Below are 22,473 nucleotides of genomic sequence, written 5' to 3' on the forward strand. Positions count from 1 at the left end.
GTGTTTATCATTCAGATGAAAGCTGCAGCATGAACTAAGACACGGAGAGTAGAAAAGCAAAGGACACTTCGTAAAAAAAGAAACAGCATATTCTATTGGAGCACTGACGCTATCTTAAAAGGGTCAGATATTCTAAAAGAGACATACAAATGGCCCACAAGTCCATGAAAAGATGTATTATATCACTAATGATCAGGGAAATGCAAAACCAAACCACGATGAGACATCACCTCACACCAGTCAAAATGGATGTCATCAGAAAGACAGTAGATAACAAGTTTTGGCAAGAATGTGGAGGAAAGGGAACCTCTGGAGCACTGGTGGTGGGGATGTAAACTGGTGCAGCCGTTATGTTAAACACCATGGAGGTGCCTCAAAAAATGCAAAATACCACGCTGTCCAGCAATCCCACTTCTGGGTATATATACCCAGAGGAAATGAAATCAGGATCTCGGAGAGTTATCTGCACCCCCATGTTCATTGCATCATTATTCACAATAGCCAAGATATGAAAAGAACCTAAGTGCCAAGAGATGAACAGATAAAGAAAGTGTGGTATATCCATACGGTGGAATATTACTCAATGAGAAAGAAAATCTTGCCGTTTTGAACAATATGGTGGACCTTGAGGGTATTATGCTAACAGAGTTAGAGAAAGACAAGTACTGTATGATATCACTTACATGGGGAATCTAAAAAAGCCAAACTTATGCAGAGTAAAATGGTGGTTGGCAAGGGCTTGGGGTGAGGGTGAGGGAACTAGAGATCAAAGGATATAAAATTTCAGTTAGAAAATGAGTACTTCTGGAGATCTAATGTACTGCATGGTGACTATAATTAACAATATTGTATCACATACTTGAAAGTTACTAAGAAAGTCCTCTTAGCACACACAAAAAAACTGTAATTATGTGAGGTAACAGAGGTATAGCTAACGTTACAGTAATTATTTCCCAACATCTAAGTGTATCAAGTCAACACCTTAAACTTACACAATGCTATATATCTCGATTATATCTCAATTTAAAAAACAAAAAAGAAGGGTCAGATAAGCCAGTCAGGCGAATCAATGTCTACGAATGGAAGGCCTTGAATGCCATTACCTTAGTTCAGTGGGCGCTGGAGGGATGTGCGGGGCAGGGATCAAAGACAGCTTAACCAAAGGTATGACTGCCTGTGAAGGAAGTTCGAGGAGGAGAAGCTGTAGACAGAGCAGCCACTTACAGGAAAGTAGAGGAAATACAGGAAAAGGGGGCAAATGGTAGGATGGTGACAAAGGGATGGATGAAAAGTTATGCCAGGACCCCCCTGGCAGGACGTGACCTGGGACAAGGATGAGGAGTCTATGAATGAGAGGACCTGGGAGTTCCACACGGTCCTCATGTTGCTTTGAAAATTGAAATAACTGACAACATTGAAAGAAGAAAATCCTAAATTTTCACTAAAAATGGATCTCTTAAGAGTCACAAGACCACACAACACTGGATCTGCACTGCAGAAAGCAACTAGCTGCTGCAGCTGAGAGCCGCTGCCTTCCTGTAGATGGAGACATGCCTCCCCACCCCCCGCAGCCCCAGCCAGCATGCTTCACCCTTGAATGTGGCCTCTTGGCGCCTGTGGACATTCAGGTTGTCAAGCCAAGACTGGATTTCAAGTGGGAGGGGCCGAGAGACCGGGAATTAGGAAGAGGAGGTCTTAAGATGCTGCCCCACGCACATAGGTTTAGAAATGGTGTGCTCGTCACCTCTGCCATCCTTTATGACCCGATTCACTGCTCTCCATTTTTTTTTTTTTTTTTTTTTTTTAGCTCCCTAAGCTTAGAGCAGAGAGAATTCAGTCTGTACTTGCTATCTGCCCTGACAGAGTGAGAACAAAATATTTTAGCTTCTTCCTTTGAGATGAAACAAGACTGAAAATTGGAAAAAATGTAGTGGGCTTTTGTTATAGGACTAAGTGGGGGAAATAGAAATTTTGGCACAGGAGAGTTTCTAAGGAGCAGTGGCTGGCAGTGATTAAGGGCAGGCTCAGTAACGGTTTCAGTCCTGCTTGGCTATGTCCTAGCTGTGGCTTGTTCAGGCAAGGTACTCAAACCTCCTGTTTCAAATGTTTTCATGTTTTTAAATCAGGGTATTTAGAATAGGGCCGACCAGAGTCAGAGCTTAATAAAAGCTAGTGATTATTAGTAACAGCAGCAGCAAAAACAGCTTTCTGCAGCCAATTTTCACTAGTTTGTGATCAAAGACTGACCTCATGCGCTATAGTAACATTCAGATTCTAGTGGGATTTTCCTGTCCTTAAAATGCGCTTCTAGGTCTGTGGGATCTCAGTTCTTCCCCAAACCTGCCTCTTAACTTTATTTCTTGACTTAAAAGCTGCTGTTATTTCCCTCTTCCTAAGGTTGACCCAGTCCTTGATCACGGCTCCAAAGGTGAGACAGACACACTTAAAAGATTTGAATTTGCATTTCAACTCATCCACCACTGATCTTGCAACTGTCTCCCCTCTCCCCCACCCCACCCCCACCAAGTCCCTGCACCCTCTCCCCAGGGGTCTCTGTGGCCTTGAGCCTTTGAAGACTGGAGTCTGGTCCATTTCAGTCTCATGTCAGAGTTGCTAGCTATGCTGTGCTCTGCAGGCTATGCTAACGCCACCTGTGATCAAGCTTTGTGTGTTAAACTCTGGAGCCTGAGACAGAAAGTTCATGAAAAAGTTATATTAATAAACATGTTTAATCCTGGTTCTGCCACTCTGTACTTGTGGCAAGATACCAAACCTCTTCCGTGCCAGTTTCTTCATGTTTGAAACAGATAAGTTACTTACTGGCACAGGGCTGTTGTAGAGACTAAATGAATTAATTACCGTGTGTAATATGTTTAGCAAAATGCCAGTCAATGACATGCCGAGGGTTAGGTGGAGAAAGCAGTTTACCTCAGGTGCTTCAATACGGGTGCTTTGGTTGTAGAGAACTTATGAATAATACCAAAAATTGATCTACTTTTTATCATCACCATACAATTCTAAACAACATCAGTGGCACAATACTTAGTCCTGCTAGGATGGACGGCTCCCAACACCTCCTCCCTTAGTATACCTCTGGCGCCAGTTACATAGAATGCTCACAACGGATAATGATTTACAAACAAAAGATGGGGGGCGGGGGGAAGAAAATGTGGGATAAGCAATCAATGCAATGCCAGATGCACAAAAATAAATTCTTTTGCAAGTGTTCCTTTTCATCCCATAGCTGTTGGATAATCGAGAAGTCAACTTAAATTTACCCCCAAGAAAGAAAGCTTATTTCCTTTTAACAGCATCACTGAAGATCATGCCCTTCTGTTACCACAACTCAGTCTGCTGGAAGGGTCTTACCACTATTGATGAACAGGTCTATTAGCTGTTCCTTGGAGAAACCAGCATCCACTTCGGCTCTCACTATTTCACAGGTGAATCCTGCAGCCATTTGTCTGTGCTGTGATAAGAAACGAGCAATTAGTTCCTGCTTTCAAGGAAAAGCGGGGGGGGGGGGGGGGGGGGGGGGGGGGGGGGCGGGGATAGGTGTAATGGGTACTTACCTTCACGCAGAGTGCAAGCTGATGTGCTATGTAGTCTTGCAAACTTCCTTCGGGGCCATGGAAGATGACATTATGGTACTGCTCGACCTATTAACAAACCAAGAAGAAATCTTCAGTGAAAATGCTAAGAAGAGGAAAAAAAAAAAAAAAAAAAAAAAAGTGGTACCCAAGCAGGAAATTTTCTGATTGTCCTCAGCTTTTGAAAATACTAAAAATATTATTTTGAGGATTAACTGTATGCACTGGGCACTCGAAGTCTTTCACTTTAATGTGAAATACTGGCAAATATAGTATTTATTTACTACACTGAGTAAAAGAGCTAACACTTTATTAAAAAGCATACTCTTTCTTCCCTATAATTTTTATTGTTTAATGTTTATGTATTTTTGAGAGACAGACAGAGTGTGAGCAGAGAAAGGGCACAGAAAGAGGGAGACACAGAATCCGAAGCAGGCTCCAGGCTCTGAGCTGTCATCAAAAAGCCTGACGTGGGGCTCAAACTCACGAACTGCGAGATCATAACCTGAGCCGAAGCCAGATGCTTAACGGGCTGAGCCACCCCGGCTCCCCTCTTCCCTGTAATTTCTGCAATGAGGTTCAGTAGGTAAGCTAGGAACACAGTGCCTAGTGTATTTTGTCCCTTGCAAATGTTTTGTAATGTTTCATTATTATCTCTTACACATGCTCCTTAGTTTGAATTTTCCCAGTGCTTCTTTTACTTTTTAGGGGTATGTAAAACAGCAATGAATTCCACTAAGGAAATTCTGGAAAATACAAAGAAACATAAAACAGCAGACTACAAACCACTGATAGTGTGAGCACTGAAAAGCAACCACTCTAAGTTATGTTTCTTTGCATAGTTGATATGTATATGCATATTTGTGTATTTTTTAAGAGGGATGTAGAGTGTAATCTTTTTACGGCTGTCATACTTAGGAGACTATCTTTGTGCTGGCATCTTACATAAAAGACATCTTCATGACTCTAAGATTACTAGATCAACTCCTGATCTAGATTTTTCCATTCTGGAACTCGGGTGTTTCAAAGAAACCTGGGTAGAGATTGACCACTTTTACTCTGTAAAAGAGAAAATCTCCTGCCTGGATGCCTATAGGATTTTTTTAAAGCTTTTTCCTCACATGTGAGGATACCTTGCCTGAGAACATGTGGGGATGTAGCACACACTGGGATGGAAAGCCAGTGGCCATTTACACGGGACAAGGGCAGTGACGTCTGGAGTGAGATGTGGAGAGGAGTCATCCCTTCCACCTCGGTCACCCCTAGGACTGAACTCTCACTCCCCTAGTCTCCATTTGGGAGCAGCTTTCTTCTTGGAAAGATCTCACAGAAAAAGATCTGTATAGGTGAAGTGGCAAACCTAATGAATATGGTTGATGTAGCTCATGTGTCAAGACTGAGTCACCCAGACTTGGAGAAACGTTAAACCTGAAACGGTCTGTTCATGGTTGCCTTATTGTGCTCTGATAAGTTTGTCCTTTTAAAGACACAGGGGAAGGCTATATCTTTGAGGGTGGCTAGGGTAGGCCTGGTAAAACAAAATATGCCACTGGCCCACCACTACAAGAAAGAGGCAGACTTGGGGATATGAAAGGAAGGCTTGAGGGAAAGCTGTTAGCATGGAAGGAAGAAGGACTCCTTCCTTGCCTGGGGCCTTTAGGATTTGTGCTTTTGGCCTCCAAAGAGACCAAACCATGCTTGGAGTAACTCTTGGAAAGTGGAGGAAAACGGGGCTGGACCACTGGGTGTCAGACCATGAGCTTAAAAAGGAATGTGGTCCTTTAAGGGGACCACTAATGAGGGACTAGGGACTGGGTTTTAGGCTCTGAAAGACAACATGTTTGGTAGCCACCAGTGATTTTCTCTGAATCCAAATATTATTCCTCTATTGTTAAGCCTTCAATAAAAAAGGAAGCAGCTAGATGCACACTGGGGCTAGGGCAGCATCAGGGAGAATGATATACTTGAGAGAAACAGGACAATGGCTACAGTTGCCCAAGGAACACCAGCATCCGGAAGCCACAGCATGAACACAGCCGTAGCTGGCCAGGGCTGTTCTCTATGGTGCTGGGGGTCTGTGACACGAACAATAGTAGAAGGGCCAGCAAGGACCAAGACTGGGACAGGGACTCCCCCAGAGAAAATTCAAATGAGATTCTGCTTCTAGGCAGTGAGGGTATGGATACTCATTAAGGAATTATTGTTAAAGAATAATCTGTTCTCATTTGTACCTAAGAGATGGGGAAGTGGGATGTACTTAAAATTTCAAAAAGTTGCCTAGATTTGTCTGGTTGTGACCTCTTTTCCACCCATCTTACATGGAACACGGTAAGTTCTTCCAATATACATAGTCAGACCTATTTTTGGCTTAGAAGATTTTTCTTCCATTATGTTTCTGGTAATTTCTCCTCTTCTAATTCTCTTTTATTTGGAAGGAAAACTAATAATGCTTAAGTTCCCTCTCTGTCCTCTGCAAGTGCATCTGTCCCCCTAGCTCATCATTATCCTAACTCTTGTCTTTTGCTTCTCCTTTGGGGAGAGCTCCTCAAGTTAGTCTTCATGACACTGAAAAGAATGTTCACCATCTCCCTCCCGCTCTGAACTGTCTCAGGTACAAGTTTAATGATGCTACTGCACTTTCAGTTGCTCTCAGAGTTCCTTACCTCACCCAGGTCCTTGCCAACGCTTTTGCTTTTAATCTTAGCCTTCTCTCTACCCTGGCTTTCTTGCCCTGCTTTCAGTCGATCTTTTACTCTCCAGAGAATGCTAATCTTCTTAGTTTTTCATTTTTTCTCATAATTTCTAACGTGTGTCATTCTGAGTTCTCAGAATAACTCTGTTCTGTTCGGCAGGGTTCTTCCCCAGGTAAAATGTTAACTTGTTATTAGTACTTTTTTTCGTTCTGTGAAACCACAGGAAGAATCTGCAGTAAAGCAGGATGTGTGGACCATCACTGGCTTCACTTGCTTTCGACTTAATTGTTCAGCTGACTCCCGTCTTAGGTCATCCGCTGGACGGTGGGCTGCTGCCTCTGCTTGTGGCTTTGGGATCCGGCAATAGCTGCAGTGGGCTGGGCCTGGGCTGTCCACCAGGGCAGACAAATGTGTGAACTAAAGGAAGCAGGACGCTCCAACATCCATCATGCTGAGGGTGCTTATATAATATGCTCCCCAGATAAAGCAGCCTCACCAACGCCCGCCCACCAACTTCCTGCTCAGGTATTTCTAGCTTTAATCTCTGAATGGATGTGGAAGGACGCATCTTGATAGGAGGTGGAGGAGGATGGCACTACCAAAAGCAGAGACTGCGGTAAGGACATACACCCAACTTCCTAACTGGCATCAAGTTTGCTTTTTTGAATCATTAGTAAGATGGTCATAGGAAATAATAAAGTGGTTTCCTACCTCATTTCAGGTAGGCCTCAAATCAGTGGGTTTAACACTCTCTTATCCCTAAAGGTATGGGAAAATTCTTCCAGATTCTTGCCCAAGGGAGACCTCAGTTCTATTTTCCTCTGTTTTTGTGAAGTTTTATCACTTTTCATAAGCACTTTGGTGGGAAATTGTGTTGGGTACCACAAGACAGGTCCAATTTTAAACCCGAAGTCTTGCACTCTCCAAATTAATCCCAAACCGCCACACTACTTCTCGGGTAGAACTTCTTTCACAAGGAATGGATTGTTTCATACCAGTGAAACAGGATACAGATTTTCAAGATTTACTGAGTATTCTACCCCTGAGATTTTCAACAAGGATTGCTATTTAATCTTGTCTCACTTCTGAAAACAAGAGCGCTCTATTCATTACAGCCATCTGTCAAACTGCCTACACTGTCTTAAGATTGATTTCGAAATCACGTAACAGCAAGAAACCCGATTTCATAGATACGCTGTCTTCAATTTCAACAACTCATTTGTTCTCGGATTGTAGGTTCTTATAAAATACGGACAGGAAATATTCTATTTAAAATTTTCATTGAAAAGGCCATTCACTAGCCGCAAGCATTCTGTCTTCACATAGTCTAATATGCTTTCTGGAATAAGGTAAAATAGAAATAAATAAATGCAAAAACAAATGTATAGACTTCCAGATCATTCATACATTCTTTTGTTTGTTTAAACTTTATTAGATTTTATTTTGAGAGACAGAGCACAAGTAGGGGAGGAGCAGAGAGACGGGGGGAGAGAGAGAATTCCAGGCAGGCTCTGCAGTGTCAGTGCAAAGCCTGACTTGGGGGCTTGGAATTATGAACTCTGATATCATGACCTGAGCTGAAGTCAGCCACTTACCCAACTGAGCCATCCAGGCGCCCCTCATTCATACATTCTGTGCATGCATTCCATAGGTTTTTCCTCATTTCAGATATTACCAATTTTTTTGTTAATGGTATTTGTTCTATCTCATTAAAGGATGTGCTGGTTACCATTTCAGATCTGAACAACAAAAAATTACCAGGAGCCTGTTGCTGTACTGCAAACATGTGAAGCTATGCCAAGAAAACACATTTATCTGCTCTAGCTAAAAATGACATTTCTCCCAACAGCAGGATCTGAGGTATTATCAATACACATGCTTCATGCCTCCAGCAGAGGGCTCTACAGATAGATAAGTAGACAGGCAGGCAGACAAGATAGTGGGGGGAGGAAGGTAAACATTTTAACTGTTTCGATAGGATATCTCTCTCCTCTTCCAGAAAAATCAAACTTCTTAAAGGTGAATTAGAGTCCCCAGAATTACCCCTAAGTGTGTGTTGACAGTGGAATATTTTTGCTTATTAGTAAAGGGACACTGGCCTTTATCACAATTGGTACCAATCCCCTTTATTCTTGTGTCTTCACAGCTTATTCAGGAAGCTCTTATCACATGTCAATTAGTGCTTTGTGACGCAAATGAATTCTGGATTAAATGGAAACAATGACCTCAACAAAGGCCTATCCATCCATTGATTGTTTTCCCCTGCCCTCCAGGCTGTTTTTCTGTGGAATGGAGTTCACCAGAGGAGCTGCTGTCCAGAGGAACAGGGTCAATGTGGCGCCTGTGATGTTTTCCCACTTGTGGCATTATTTTAAAGCAATAAACCTCAGCCTCCATTTGGAGTTTCACTTGTCAGAGTCTAAGGGAAAGTTTCTACCATCTAGAGATGGTTTTAGGCCAGGTTGTGCTGAGATGCTGAACTCAAAAAAGAATAAAAAAGGTTTTTACCGAGCCAATAAAGCTGAGATGGCTCTAGCCATGTCATGGCTTCGTAGCTAGGCGTTTCATTCTGACCTCTTCTGACACTGATTTTAAAGAATTTATGTAGCACTTTAAAGCCACAAACAACACAACTACTGTCAACCTATTCATACAAAATCCCCCCAAACAGTACTGGTGCATCCAGCATCCATCCGGGCTACAAAAAAGCTGGAGCCCATGGTAGAGCGAAACGGTTTTTAGCCATATGCTGAGGTCCCTCTTTATAGAATAGATATAAAAGAGAAATGAGAATTCAAGAGAAATTACAGTTCACGGAGAGAAATACACCATAGGTTTTTAAAAATTAGCTTACTGAAACTTGAAAAGCCAAGATCAGACTTGGCTATTAAATTCAAATAAAGCTAGGCCCCCATAGAGGAACACAAACATAATACTTTGGGAATTGTAGCTATTAAAAACAAAAAACAAAAAACAACAACAACAAAAAACCACCCATAAGCTATAACTTTGGACCTAACTGCTCCCTTGTCACCCAGCCTCTAGCACTTATAAACTCTTCCTGCTCCAGACCTCCTCTGGGTCGACACTTGCCCTGCTGCCCAGGATCTTCTTCCACTATTGCCGTGATGGCCAAAGGATTCGCTGGTGTTGGAGCCCCTCTTCCTCATACGGGGGAACTGGCTTCCTCCTTCTGCTAGGCCCTTACCCACCTTTACTCCTCCATGCCCTGAAAGAGATCAGGCTAGAACTGGCCACCTGCTAACAGCGTTAATCAAGATTTGTGGCCTCAGATACATAACCGCCATTGTTCACAACATTATTTTTATGAGAACAGAGCAAATTTATTCTGGGAACATAGGAAGAGAAGGTAGAATTTCCTAGTTGTGATTCTTGATGGTTAGCATGGCACATATTGGAGTAGATGGCTAACAGGCAGTGGAATCTCAAGAATCATGTCCTAGGGGATTCAGAGTCCTGCCTTTTCTTAATGTTGATTTATTTATTTTGAAAAACAGAAAGAGTGCGAGCAGGGGAGGGGCAGAGGGAAAGAGAGAGAGCGAAGGAGAAACAGAAACGCAAGCAGGCTCCACACTTGGCAACAGAGCCCTATGTGGGGCTTGATCCCAGGACCTGAGCCTAAATCAAGAGCCTGACACTTAACTGACTGAGCTACCCAGGCGCCCCCAGAATCCTACATTTTAAAGTCATGCTCAGATTAGGATGATCTATTTAAGTATTTTTCTAATATAATAATTATTTATAATCACTGAAGTATTATAATACAAGATTGCAAATAAGTTAATAAAAATTGCAACGGGCTAAGTCTGAGTTAATATACAAAGTTCAACTATTATAATAAATTATTAGTGATTCAAAACTCAATCAAGTTAAATGTTTCCTTATTAACTCTTAGAATGGAGATTTAAGATCTGTATTATTTTAAATATTCAATGAAAGTATTTAAAAATAACACCATTTATTTTTTTATTTTTCTTATTATTTTTTTAATGTTTATTTATTTTTGAGAGAGACAGAGACAGAGTGTGAACAGGGGAGGGGCAGAGAGAGGGAGACACAGAATGCAAAACAGGCTCCAGGCTCTGAGCTATCAGCCCAGAGCCTGATGCAGGGGTCGAACTCACAAGCCATGAGATCATGACCTGAGCCAAAGTTGGACGCCTAACTGACTGAGCCACCCAGGTGCCCCCAAAATAACACCATTTAAAAAACAAAAAGAAAAAAAAAAAATTAAAAAAAAAAAAAAAAAAAGGGGGCGCCTGGGTGGCACAGTCGGTTAAGCATCCGACTTCAGCCAGGTCACCATCTCGCGGTCCGTGAGTTCGAGCCCCGCGTCGGGCTCTGGGCTGATGGCTCAGAGCCTGGAGCCTGTTTCCGATTCTGTGTCTCCCTCTCTCTCTGCCCCTCCCCCGTTCATGCTCTGTCTCTCTCTGTCCCAAAAATAAATAAACGTTGAAAAAAAAAAATTAAAAATAAAAACCAAAAAGAAACGGGGCACCGGGGTAGCTCAGTCGGTTGAATGTCTGACTCTTGTTGATTTCCACTCAGATATCATGGTTGTGAGACTGAGCCCCACGTTGGGCTCCACACTGGGCACGGAGCCTGCCCGAGAATCTCTGTCCTCCACCCTGAGTGCACATGCTCTGACACTCTCTCAAGAAAAAACCCCCAAACTAAAAAAAACAAAACACTCATAAATTGAGAATAGAACTAACAACTAGTTAGTCTCTGGTTTGTTGGTCATTGGTAGCTAAACCATGGCTTAGGCATTCGGAGGCAAACATACAAATGTACTTGGGATGTTCTGTATATAATGTGCTAGCCGGCATTTCACTTGACAGACCTGCTCAGCCAAGGCTCCTGTGCAGCTGTAATCTGCTGTATCATCACCCTTCTGTTCATTTTGTCATCTGGGTGAATGAAAAGCCCTGAGCAGAAAGTTGCCTGGTGCAGAGAAGCTGAGGAGGCAGAAGGGAGAGAAGCGTTTCTACAAGCTCATTTTACTGGGCGCCCAGGCTCACATTCCTGAAAACCAACTGGTCACTCAACAACAGCTTTAACTCACACAAAGGAGGAAGGCAGCCCGCCCTCCCAATTGTGTGTCGCCCCCCAGGCTTACTCTGAAGCGGCAGGGAGGAACACATAACAAAGAAAACAAGTTACAGTCTCAACGTTATAGGACACCAGCTCTTCTAAACTAGAAAGCTTTTAATGTTTTGGTGCTACTGTGGCTATTTTACAAAGGTCATTCCCAACTTTGGGTTTAGCCAGATCAACAGAATGGTTTGGAATTTGCACTTCTCTTCAGGGGGAACAAAGACATCAATTCATAGTTAATGAAAACAATTTTTGTAAAGGGCCCCTGGCAAACTCATTCATTTTTTAAAAAAGGTTTTCCAAATTAAGGCAGCAGGCAAAATGAACCTTTGTTTAAAGTTTTACACCTTCAATATTAGTTTTAGATGGATCTCACAGAGACCCAAGAGTGCACAAACTTAGCTTAATTAATCACTCACTAGCCATGTGGCCTTGAGCACATTATTTCCCTTCTCTGCTTCAGTTTCCTTATCTATAAAGTGGATGACGCTATCTACCTCACAGGGATGTTCTGAGGAATAAATAAGACATGTATGTGCCTTTGGCATATTGCCTGGCATGTAATAAGTACTGGACAAAGGTAAAACATTACATTTGTTCACCATTTGTCTAGAATTTGTTACTTTCTCTTGATAATCATATTCTTGTTCCCTTTAATAACAGAATCAGTTTTCCCTGGGTGCATGGTTGCCCGGAAAGCGACCACATATCCCAGCTAGGTGAACGTGTGTCCACATGCTGGTCAGTGGTTGTGGGTGGAAACAATGTGTGCAACACCTCAGAAAAGAAGGGGCTGGCCCTCCAGGCTCTCCTCCCTCAGGCTAGAACCTGAGGGTGGGAGTGGTGACTCTCTTTGACCAAACCCACATCAACAATACCCCAGGTCACAGTGGCCCACCGAGAGAGATAGAGAGAGAGAGACAGAGAGAGCACGCGCGCGCGCGCGAGAGCGCGCGCACCAAGATGCTGACACATCTGCAGGGGTCGGGGTCACCCCGCCCCATTTCCCCCTACTGGCTCTCTCATCGGCTGGGATTTCTACGTTTGAGAAAAATAAACTTCTATGCTGTTCAAGTTACAGTTGTTTGGTTTCTGTTAAAATGGCCAAATCAATACTTTTAACTGATTCTAGCATATTTAACTTAGTTCTAAATTATAAAGTTTACAGCAAAGAATCTTGATATTTATAGCCATTCTCTTTCATATTGATGATCAGTTACTTGATGTCAAGTCCAAGTTGGGGAAAGACAACCCTCTCCTGCTCCAATCACAACACTTCACAGGTGACAGGTGGGAACAGCTGGATGACTGTGATAGAAATCCAGAACTAAGTGACCAGCAGCCTTCTAGGGAAGGGGCTGCTGGGAAAGATCATGGGGTTGGGGCACAGGGTGAGTGGGGCTCCCGCTCCTACAGACAAGGAAATGGGCGACCCAATACTCCAGGGTCAGGGATGGGAGCCTAAGACTCCCCTTGGCAGCATCCACCTACCAGCCTGAGGTAGTTCTGTAGCATCTGAAGAGGGATCATTGATGCATAAGTCACACTACTGAGGCAGCCTTCTTGGGGACCTGTAAGAAAGCGACACACAGAAGCAAAATTGGTTCTTCCTTATTAAATGTAAATGATCAAGACACAACAAAACTTCTCATAAAAGATACAGTAATGTTTGTTGACTTATGTAGCCAGAGCTGACATTTGACCAAGAGGTACCTTTTGTCTCACCATCGTGAAAATATTTCAACACTCTGAACTGGCTGGTAAACCACCGCTGCTCCCCAGACCTCTCCAGCTGCCCTTCCTTCCCCTGGGAAGCCCACCCATCTCTCCTGTCCATCACAGCCAGGGCCTTCAGATTCCAGCTGGAATACTACTGCTAGTATCTGCTCCGATCCCTGGATTCAATTTTACTATTTATAAACAACTGTTATCAGAGATAATCCCAACCCTCTGAAAGTTCTAGCCTGGGACGGCATTCGTGCACAGTTCTGGGGGTCACCCTTTATGTTCTTTCCCAAACTCTATCTCCCTCACTTGCCTCCCAAGTTCTGCTACTCTCTCAATACACTGCTTGAGCCTGAAGGAATTTCCTGGGATAACCTCATACTTTTTTTTTTTTTTTTTCCTAACTTCAGTAAGTAGTTCAAACAATAGAATACAACTTTTATTAGTTGAACTTTTAAAGAATCCATTCCCAAATATGGGAAATGCATGATAAAATCCCTTTTAGAGTTAAGGGCTGAGAAATGGAGTATTCCTGTAACACTTACTAGCTATGTAACCCTAGACAAGAAAATCAATCTTTCTAAGCCTTAATTTCCTTGTATGTAAAATGAGGGTAAACAGAAATACTTACCTCAATGGGTTGTTATATGGATTAAGTGAATTTATACTTGTAATGTGCTATAAATGATAGGGCCTTCCACATAGTAGGTGTTCACTAAACATTACCCGTACCGTTATAATAATCTTATTCATCATACACTGGACTTGACAGTAACAGAAGGCATTTCTTTTAACATGGTCTCTTGTCACTCTCTCAGTACATTAAGTTTAGCTTCTGGTTTGTTCCTAATGAGAGAGGTGATCAGAATCGCAGCAATCAATGGTCAGGACGGATATCACCACAGGTGTCAGAAACATGGCTTTTGATTTTTCCTCTTCTTAGTGAGACTTTTCAAAAAACATCTAATTATTTAATAGAGGGGGTCACACATGCATTGCTGGAGAACACAGGACAGAAACATGCAGATTTAAGACCCAGCACCACGACACCTCATGAAGCCAACACTCTGTCAACAGCACCTCAGTGTGGACTACTCTTACCTGATAAAAGCACAGTGACTCGCTCTGCTTTATTCTTCTTCATAAAGTCCCACGGGGACTGGGTGAAGCTCTGACCTGCTGACCATGGCACATTTCCTAAGTTCAAGAAAACGAAATAAAATGTCAAAGAAGCTTCAAAGTAATTTTTCTTATAAGGGACAATATACAATCTCCTGTGGAATCCAGGGTTTAGACTGTCAAAAGCACACACAGAACATGTAAAGCATCACATACGGGTTAACTCCCTAATACAATGTCTGTTAAAGGTCAAAAGGCAAGCCTTCAAAGAAGAGGCTTCTCCAAAGCTGTTTTTAGGAGTAAGAGAGAAATCTGGAGAGCAAAAATATACTAAATATTTCTAGGAACAAAGCTGATGATAACTTTCCATGGTTCTTCCAGTGCCTGCTTCACAAAGTCTAAGCACTTTGAATGAGGTGAAGTAACAGGTCCTTTATGATCCGCTCCCTTTCCAACAAATTTTTAGATTCCAGAAAACACAGGTTACTTCAGGGGCTCAGTATAAAGGAAGCCTTCTCACAGTCTGGGCCCTCTGCTCATGCCTGCTCAGAAAGGGTGCCACTTCCTTGGTGTCTACTCTAGGGATGGATTAGTAGGAAGTACTTGTTCCATCCCTTCCCATCCACAGATCTTAAATTCTTAAATATTCCCACCACACACACACACTCCCCACCTGTAACTCACTGCTTATCTGTTGGCCTGGGTCCCTTTAATCTAGTTAGGTGATATAGTAAAGTCACTTATATACATACATTAATAAATAATGTCATGGTTGCCCGTTATCAAGTGGATACAATTAGGCACTAAACTAAGCCCTTTACCCACAGAAGCCAATGATCTTTACATCTGAAATGCTACTAGGTGCCCTACGCAAATATGAACACTGGCACCATCAGGCCTTAGCATCCACGGCTCACAGAGGTAAATCTCTCTGATGGTGGTAAATATCCATTTGCATATGCTTGTTTCCAGGTCAGCTGGATGAAGGCTGATGATGCAGTGTCATTTTCTTCTGAACAAGTCTGTGCTGATTTCATTTATTAGACTCTTGGGCACAACCACACCTTGAGTAACAGTTTGTTGTGTGGGCAAAATGTGTTCCTGAGAATCATTTATGACATATTATCTTAATGTAATTATTTAACTATACAATAATTCTTCTGTAAGAATTGTAATTATATTAATGATCTTGCCAAAGATCAATAAAATTAAATTGTCATGAATTATCAGCCTTAAAAACTAGTAAAATACATTTTTGGGAAGTGATTTAGCATCTATAAATTAACAGAATAAAACCCTTTCTGCTATAATAAGCTGATATATTAAAAGCATGGTGAAACTCACCGTTTCCTCAACCCTGATTATTCTTATGCAACAAGTGCTGTTGAAAATATGCAGGCTTTCCTATCACACAGACTGGGATTTGAATCTTATCTGCTTTGCTCCTTTGCTGTGTGACCTCAGGCCTACAAGGTGACCTCACCTTGTAACTAGTTATTTGTAGAATGAGTCTGTTGTAAGGACTTGTTGAGGTGCTGTGTATAAAGGGTCCAGCACAGTTCTGAAATAATGGCAGGTTCCCCAAAGATGTTAGTTCTCCTGGTTCAAGAGGAAACAAACTAACCAGAGCCATTTATAGAGCACTTACTATGCTCACCAGAAAGTAAATCTTACAAGTTCTTCGGAGTCTGTTTCATAGTGCCTATCAAACAGAAACAAGCAGTTATCACCCTTACTCATCCCATGTGGGAGCTTTGATCAGATCTTCAATGAATAGGGCTTCTTCCCACTCTAGACTTCACTAGGACTCCTGTCCTGGAAGTAAGGTGTTCATGTAGTACAAGCCCTGGCCCAGCCCGGGTACAAATCTGGAGCTGTGTTCAGAACCTGTGCACCAGCAAGCAGCTACAAAGTGGTTTGTTTCTTGCATTTATCAAAACAGCAAGTGGAATCACAAACCTCATCAAGGGCTTTCTTGTTCTTTACTCTCTGAGTATTATCTGAGGTATGAAAGCATTTTTTATACTAACAGGCAACATTATGTAATGGCCGCATTGTGAATAATCAAGTTTTTTAGCACCAGCAGCTGCCACAAGTGAGCTTTCATTGTATTTAATCAGTGAACCAAGTATCAGGTTATGGAGCTCATAAACATAAATAAACCCAGAAATTTAACTTTCTCTCCATCACAGGATTGCTGATACCTAGCATGATGGATCGTACACTGCTTGTCCCGAGGCCAATGCTGGAGTCAGTGGTGTTATTAAATGTCACATCTTCCAGACTCCACCATCCATCAGATGAGATTGCTTGGAAATGATTTGTCAGAGCTTGACTCACTGCTTTTGAAAAATCATCCCATGATGTCTGTTTGCGGATATTTAAAGCACATATTGTGTTTTCGCATTCAAAGTCATCGGAACCATAGCTGCCTGGTTCAATCTCACCCACTGAAATCCTTAAGGGTATTTTAAGAGCATCTGTTGGAAGAATAAAAGAATTAAGGGGAAAAATCTTGATAGGAAAAAGCAGCAAAACTTATATAAAACAAGCAGATATGAACATTTTAAAAACAAAGCAAAGGGCAGCTCTCATATTTCTTTAGATACTATCAACCAAATGTTCTCCTACTGGAGTAAACTGGTCTCCCAAACTCTTCACAGCTTCTTTGGAACCATGTTGCTTAAAATATTTGTCTTTCCTTGTATCTTTGGCCTTTTGTACTTCATTGACTCTTCCCTTCAGCAAGACTCTCAAGTTCTTAAAAAAAAAAATCTGAGAAAATGACAGCCCTCTCTTGACCCTAAATTCTCTATATTGCCCTTTCTCCTCACCTACATTGATAACATCATAAATAAGGCAGGTTCCAGTTGTAGAAGTCACTGTGCTTAGGATAGTGGCTTTGGACTCCTACAGACCTTGGTCTAAGCGTCAGGGTCAGCCTCCTACTAGCCCTGTGTACTTGGCAAACTGATCTCTCTATACCCCAATTCCTTCTACAAAATGTTAGGAATGTGCTATTAAACTATTATGAAGACTCAGTGAACACGTTTGAAATGAATTTAACACACTAACGGTTATGTGGTAAATACTGGTGAGTATTTAGTAAATAGTAAACAGTGCAGTCGAAGCTTTTTAAATGATCTTTCCAATCTCTGTGACACCAACTGACTGAGGCCCCACCGAGCTATGCAGCACCCCATGCACTCCAGTTCTCACGAACTGAATTACGTGCTCACCAAGAGTCAATTGTGTTTATTCCCTAGTCTTTTATGTCTGTCGAACTCATTACTGTAATTACTAAATTAAATATTCCATAAACTGATGAAATGACTTACTCTTCCTATAAAATTGAAGTTGAACACTTTAGAGACACTGAACAAAGGAGGTGCTAAAAAAAAAAGTTGGGGCGCCTGGGTGGCTCAGTCGGTTAAGCGTCCGACTTCGGCTCAGGTCATGATCTCACGGTTTGTGGGTTCGAGCCCTGCATCGGTCTCTGTGCTGACAGCTCAGAGCCTGGAGCCTGTTTCAGATTCTGTGTCTCCCTCTCTCTCTGCTCCTCCCCAATTCCTGCTCTGTCTCCCTCTGTCTCAAAAATAAGCAAACATTTAAAAAAATAAAATTAAAAAAAAAAGTCACCTAAGGAGGTATGGATTAGACAACTACATAAAGCTAGAAAAGATTATCTTTGGGGTGCCTGGGTGGTTCTTGGTTTCACGTCAGGTCATGATCTCACAGTTCATGAGTTTGAGCCCCCATCGGGCTCTGAACAGTGCAGAGCCTGCCTGGGATTCTCTCTCTCTCCCTCGCTCTCTGCCCCTCTTACTCACTTTTGCTCTCTCAAACTAAATAAATAAACTAAAAAAAAAGAAAGAAAAAAATTATCTTAATTTTTTTTAAAAGTTTATTTATTTTGGGTAGAGATTGAGCAGGGGAGGAGCAGAGAGAGAGAGAGGAAGAGAGAGAGAATCCCAAGCAGGCTCTGCACTGTCAGTGCAGAGTCCCACGAGGGGCTCAAACTCATGAATCGCATGCAAGATCATACCCTGAGCAGAAAGGAAGAGTTGGACACTTAACCAACTGACCACGCAGATGCCCTGAAAAAAAACATCTTAAGTCCTCAAACACGAGAAATCACAGATGAAGCATAAATGTGTGGTTTGTTCAAATAAGAATATGTGCAATTTCTATTAGCAAAACCATAGTAAAGTAAAAACCTTTACCTAAAAATTGATGGAAGAAATCCCTGTATGTTAAAGTTAACACAAAATGTTTAAAATGTATATTTTTAGGATTCCCTTCTTCAACTGGCTTTTTCTATTAACCAACTACTAGATTAGTTTATTTTCCAATTATCAATAATTCTCGGGGCACCTATCAGTTGATTGAGCGTCCAGTTCTTGGTTTCGGCTCAGGTCACAGTTTGAGAGTTCGAGCCCTGCACTGGGCTCTGTGCTGACTGTATGTATGGAGCCTGCTTGGGATTCTGTCTCCCTCTCTCTGCCCCTCCTCCACTTGCTCTCTACCTCTCTCCCAAAATAATGTTAATAAATTTAATACATTAAAATAAATGTTAAAAAAATTTAATTATCAGTTCTCATCAATAGCATATGACACAACTGATCTCTCCCTGTTCTCTGATATGCTCCTGCAAGATTCCCTCATGCCTCCCTGGTCACTCTTTTATGTTGTTCCTTTGCTGGTCCCTTCACATTTTCCATTTTCTTAATGATAGAGTGTTGCAAGGCTCCTTTCTCTTACTTTTTCTGTGTTCACTTCCTTAGTGATCTCATCCAGTCCCATGACTTTAAATATCATCTATAAACTGCTGACTCTCAGATTTATGTATCCAGCTCATACTCATCTCTGGAATTCCTGCTGACTTGGCATCTCGACACAGATATCCTAACAGACATCTCCAATTCATAATTCCAAAACGGAACTCCTGATCTTCAGTAGCAAAATCTTCTTCACCCACAGCTTTCCCACCCCACCCCCCACGACTTTGACAGGTGATGGCCACTCCATCCTGCCAACTATTCAGGCTGAATACCTTGGGGTTATCCACAGATCCCTTCTCTCTCTCTCATACTGCAGGTTCAATCCATCAGGAAGTTCCACTGGCTCCGCCTTCAGCTGTATCCAGAACCCAACCACTTTTCACCACCTCATCTGCGACAATCCTGGATTGAGCCGTCACTGTCCTCTCTTACTGGAAGACGACGCCAAGGGCCTAACACGTCTCCCCGCCTCCGCCTGTGACTTCCTACGTCTACTCTCAACAAAGCAGCCACAGATACTATGGAAATGTACATCAGATCCCATCACTCCGAAGCTCGAGCACTGAGATGGTTACCTTACAATGACCTACAAATTTCAGCCAGATCAGACCTCCACCCCCATTCCTTCTTGTAACCTCTCTCTCCTCGCTCATTCAAAACCAGCACTCTGCCCTCCTCACAGTTCCTCAGACATAGCAGGTATGCTCCTGCTTGAGGACCTCTGTCCACCTGATGATATTCTCCCTGGAAATCTCTTACCTGAGGTATCGACATCGTTGCTCTGTTCACCCCCTTCAAGTGTTTGTTTCAATGTCTTACAAGGGGGCTCTTCTGACCATTATTTTAAAAACTGAAACCCAGGGGCTCCTGAGTGGCTGACACTTAGTTTCAGCTCAGGTCATAATCTCACGGTTTCATGGGTTCAAGCCCCACATCAGGCTCTGTGCTGGTAGTGTGGAGCCTGCTTTGGATTTTCTCTCTCCCTGCCCCTCCCCAACTAACACACTCTCTCAAAATAAATAAATAAACTTAAAACACACACACACACACACACACACACACACACACACACACACACACACAAAACCCAAACTGAAACCCATCCTCATATGCCCAATCCTCCCTTAGTCTTTTCCGTAGCACATATCCCTGTCTCACATACCATATAATGAATTACTACTTATGTTTATTGTTCATTTTCTGTCTCAATGTCAGAATGTAAGGTAAAAACAAATTATTGATACAGTTAGCTGATTGGATGGATTGATAATCTCGATATAAGAAGCCATAATATTTTGTACAATCTGAAACTCCATATTCCATAAACCCACGTGTGAACCTTTCAGAACATGTCCTGAGGAGTATACATTCTTAGAGCTGGAAGAGACCCAAAAGATCATCCATTACCTTCACAGACAGGTAGGCAACCAGGGGTTGAGAGATAACCAACTTGCCTACATTCATCTGATCAGCTGATGGCAAAGTACCCAGCCATGACTCTTCATACCCTATTAGTCTCATGTCTTAGAGACACAATCTAAGTCAGAAGAGCAATAATTATTTAAATACCGTCCAAGGTCATTAAAGTACAATGAGGATCTAGCATTATTCTATTTAAGATTTTTTAAAATGTTTTTTATTTATTTTGAGAGACAGAGAGAGTGAGCGAGCAGGAGCAGGGGAGGGACAGAGGCGGGGGGAGAGAGTGGGGGAGAGAGAGAGGGGGAGAGAGAGAGAGGGGGAGAGAGGGATGGAGGGGGAAAGAGGGATGGAGGGGGAGAGAGGGGAGAGAGGGAGGGTGGGAGGGAGAGAGAGAGAATGAATTCCAAGCAGGTTCACACTGTTAGAGCAGAGCCCAATGTGGGGCTCAAACTCACAAACCATGAGATCATGACCTGAGCTGAAACCAAGAGCTGGAGGCTTAACTGACTGAGCCACACAGGTGCCCCAAAGATCTAGCATTATTTTAATAGCAACTAATTCTGTAAAAAGCCATTCTACATGGAAAAAAATAATTACCACATTTATAACCGATAAAATGTTTTTGTAGTTACTAGGGTTCAAAGAAGGCTGAGCAGAGAGTAAGAAAACTGTAGCTGGATTAATCTTTTCCCATCATGCCAGAGGTGCCAGCAGTGTGGGTGAAGAAGGCACCAAGCTGCAAATGGCACTCACTCAGATTCTCCAGCAGATGCTTGCAGTCATCAGTGGCGACATCGTGCGCGGTCCGATGGCACTTATCTTTTCTTTCTGGCTCAAGCCCTCCGTGCATACACAAGATTTCCAGGCAGTTCTAGAAAGGCAAGAGCTCTATTACATCATGTCCAAATGAATACACTCAAATGAAAAATCCAAGGGAAAAGTCATTTGCCTGTAACGAGCAAATCAGAAATTCTCTGCCAGACATCGTATTTCAATTCCAGCAATCCAAATACACACATTAATCTACACACTGGCTCAAAATGGAAAGCAAAGAGTGTGCTTCATTCAAATGTGAATCACAGGACCAAAACACTGCTCCACAGAACAGCCTCTTAGGTTTCAAGAGAAAAAGAACAGATTACTAATCATTCATGCTGCTTAATGAAATTAAGAAAGAAATTGGCTTCAGCAGACAGTATCCTTTTACGGTAATTTGGCAATATAAAGCCAAAAGACTTTGCTATAGGTGGGTGCTCCATGCTGTATTCTAGACAACGAACTGTTTCCCTAGTCATGTAAGTGCAGGGTTCCCATTGTAACAACTCTTGTCCCACGGTCCTCACAAGCTCATTTATACCTGAGATCCTACACTCTTATTTTTTTATATGAAAAATATGAACATCATGTTGATTGAGTTTTTAGAAAAACATTCCCAATATATTGAAGTTATGTGCTCTCTCTTTTTCAGCTCTTTCTTCTATGTTACTTCAGGAAATCCTCATCAAAAAGTATCAGTAACCTATGAACTGAAAACTCTTAGTTCTCCAAAATTTTTCAAAACAAAGTAAAGACAATATACGTACAGACATTTTCAAGTAAATAACTGCACGGCAAGAAATAACATCAGGATATTTATTAAGGACCTCTGCTATATCAACTTTTACTACTTGATGATTTGTTTACTTATTTCCCACCAGAATAAGCACAGAACTGAATAAAACAGAAACCATAAAAGGAAACAAACAACCAAATAAGCAATATCCTTCTCATCTCTCCCCTGCAAACACGCGTTCGCGCGTACGCACGCGCACACGCACACACACACACACACACATACATGCTTTGGGCTGATTTCACTTCTGACAACAGTAAACCAGGTAGTCTGAAAGTCTACTGATTTTGCTGTAAAACATCACTTTTCTATTTTATAAAACACAAAACACACTTTTCCCTTCCTTTATGTAAATATTTTTATTGGCATACACTATCCTCATAGAAAAGTACACAAGCTTGAAGAAGTATCAC

The 22,473-nt window shown here is 42.1% G+C and overlaps 1 protein-coding gene across 8 annotated transcripts in view; it reads right to left on the reverse strand.

Annotated features, from left to right (window-relative positions):
* CTTNBP2 (cortactin binding protein 2) overlaps positions 1-22,473 on the reverse strand; it is a 166,926-nt gene that overhangs the window by 24,582 nt on the left and 119,871 nt on the right. For all 8 annotated transcript variants that reach the window (XM_045495409.1, XM_045495410.1, XM_045495407.1 and 5 more), the window contains 6 exons: positions 21,202-21,319; positions 16,450-16,725; positions 14,228-14,323; positions 12,893-12,972; positions 3,573-3,659; positions 3,370-3,469 (listed from right to left, as the gene is read on the reverse strand). In XM_045495409.1, coding sequence (XP_045351365.1) covers positions 3,370-3,469; positions 3,573-3,659; positions 12,893-12,972; positions 14,228-14,323; positions 16,450-16,725; positions 21,202-21,319 — 757 coding nt within the window. The remainder of the gene's footprint in view (positions 1-3,369; positions 3,470-3,572; positions 3,660-12,892; positions 12,973-14,227; positions 14,324-16,449; positions 16,726-21,201; positions 21,320-22,473) is intronic.

This window comes from Leopardus geoffroyi, chromosome A2 (assembly GCF_018350155.1).
Source record: "Leopardus geoffroyi isolate Oge1 chromosome A2, O.geoffroyi_Oge1_pat1.0, whole genome shotgun sequence".
NCBI classification, from domain to species: domain Eukaryota; kingdom Metazoa; phylum Chordata; class Mammalia; order Carnivora; family Felidae; genus Leopardus; species Leopardus geoffroyi.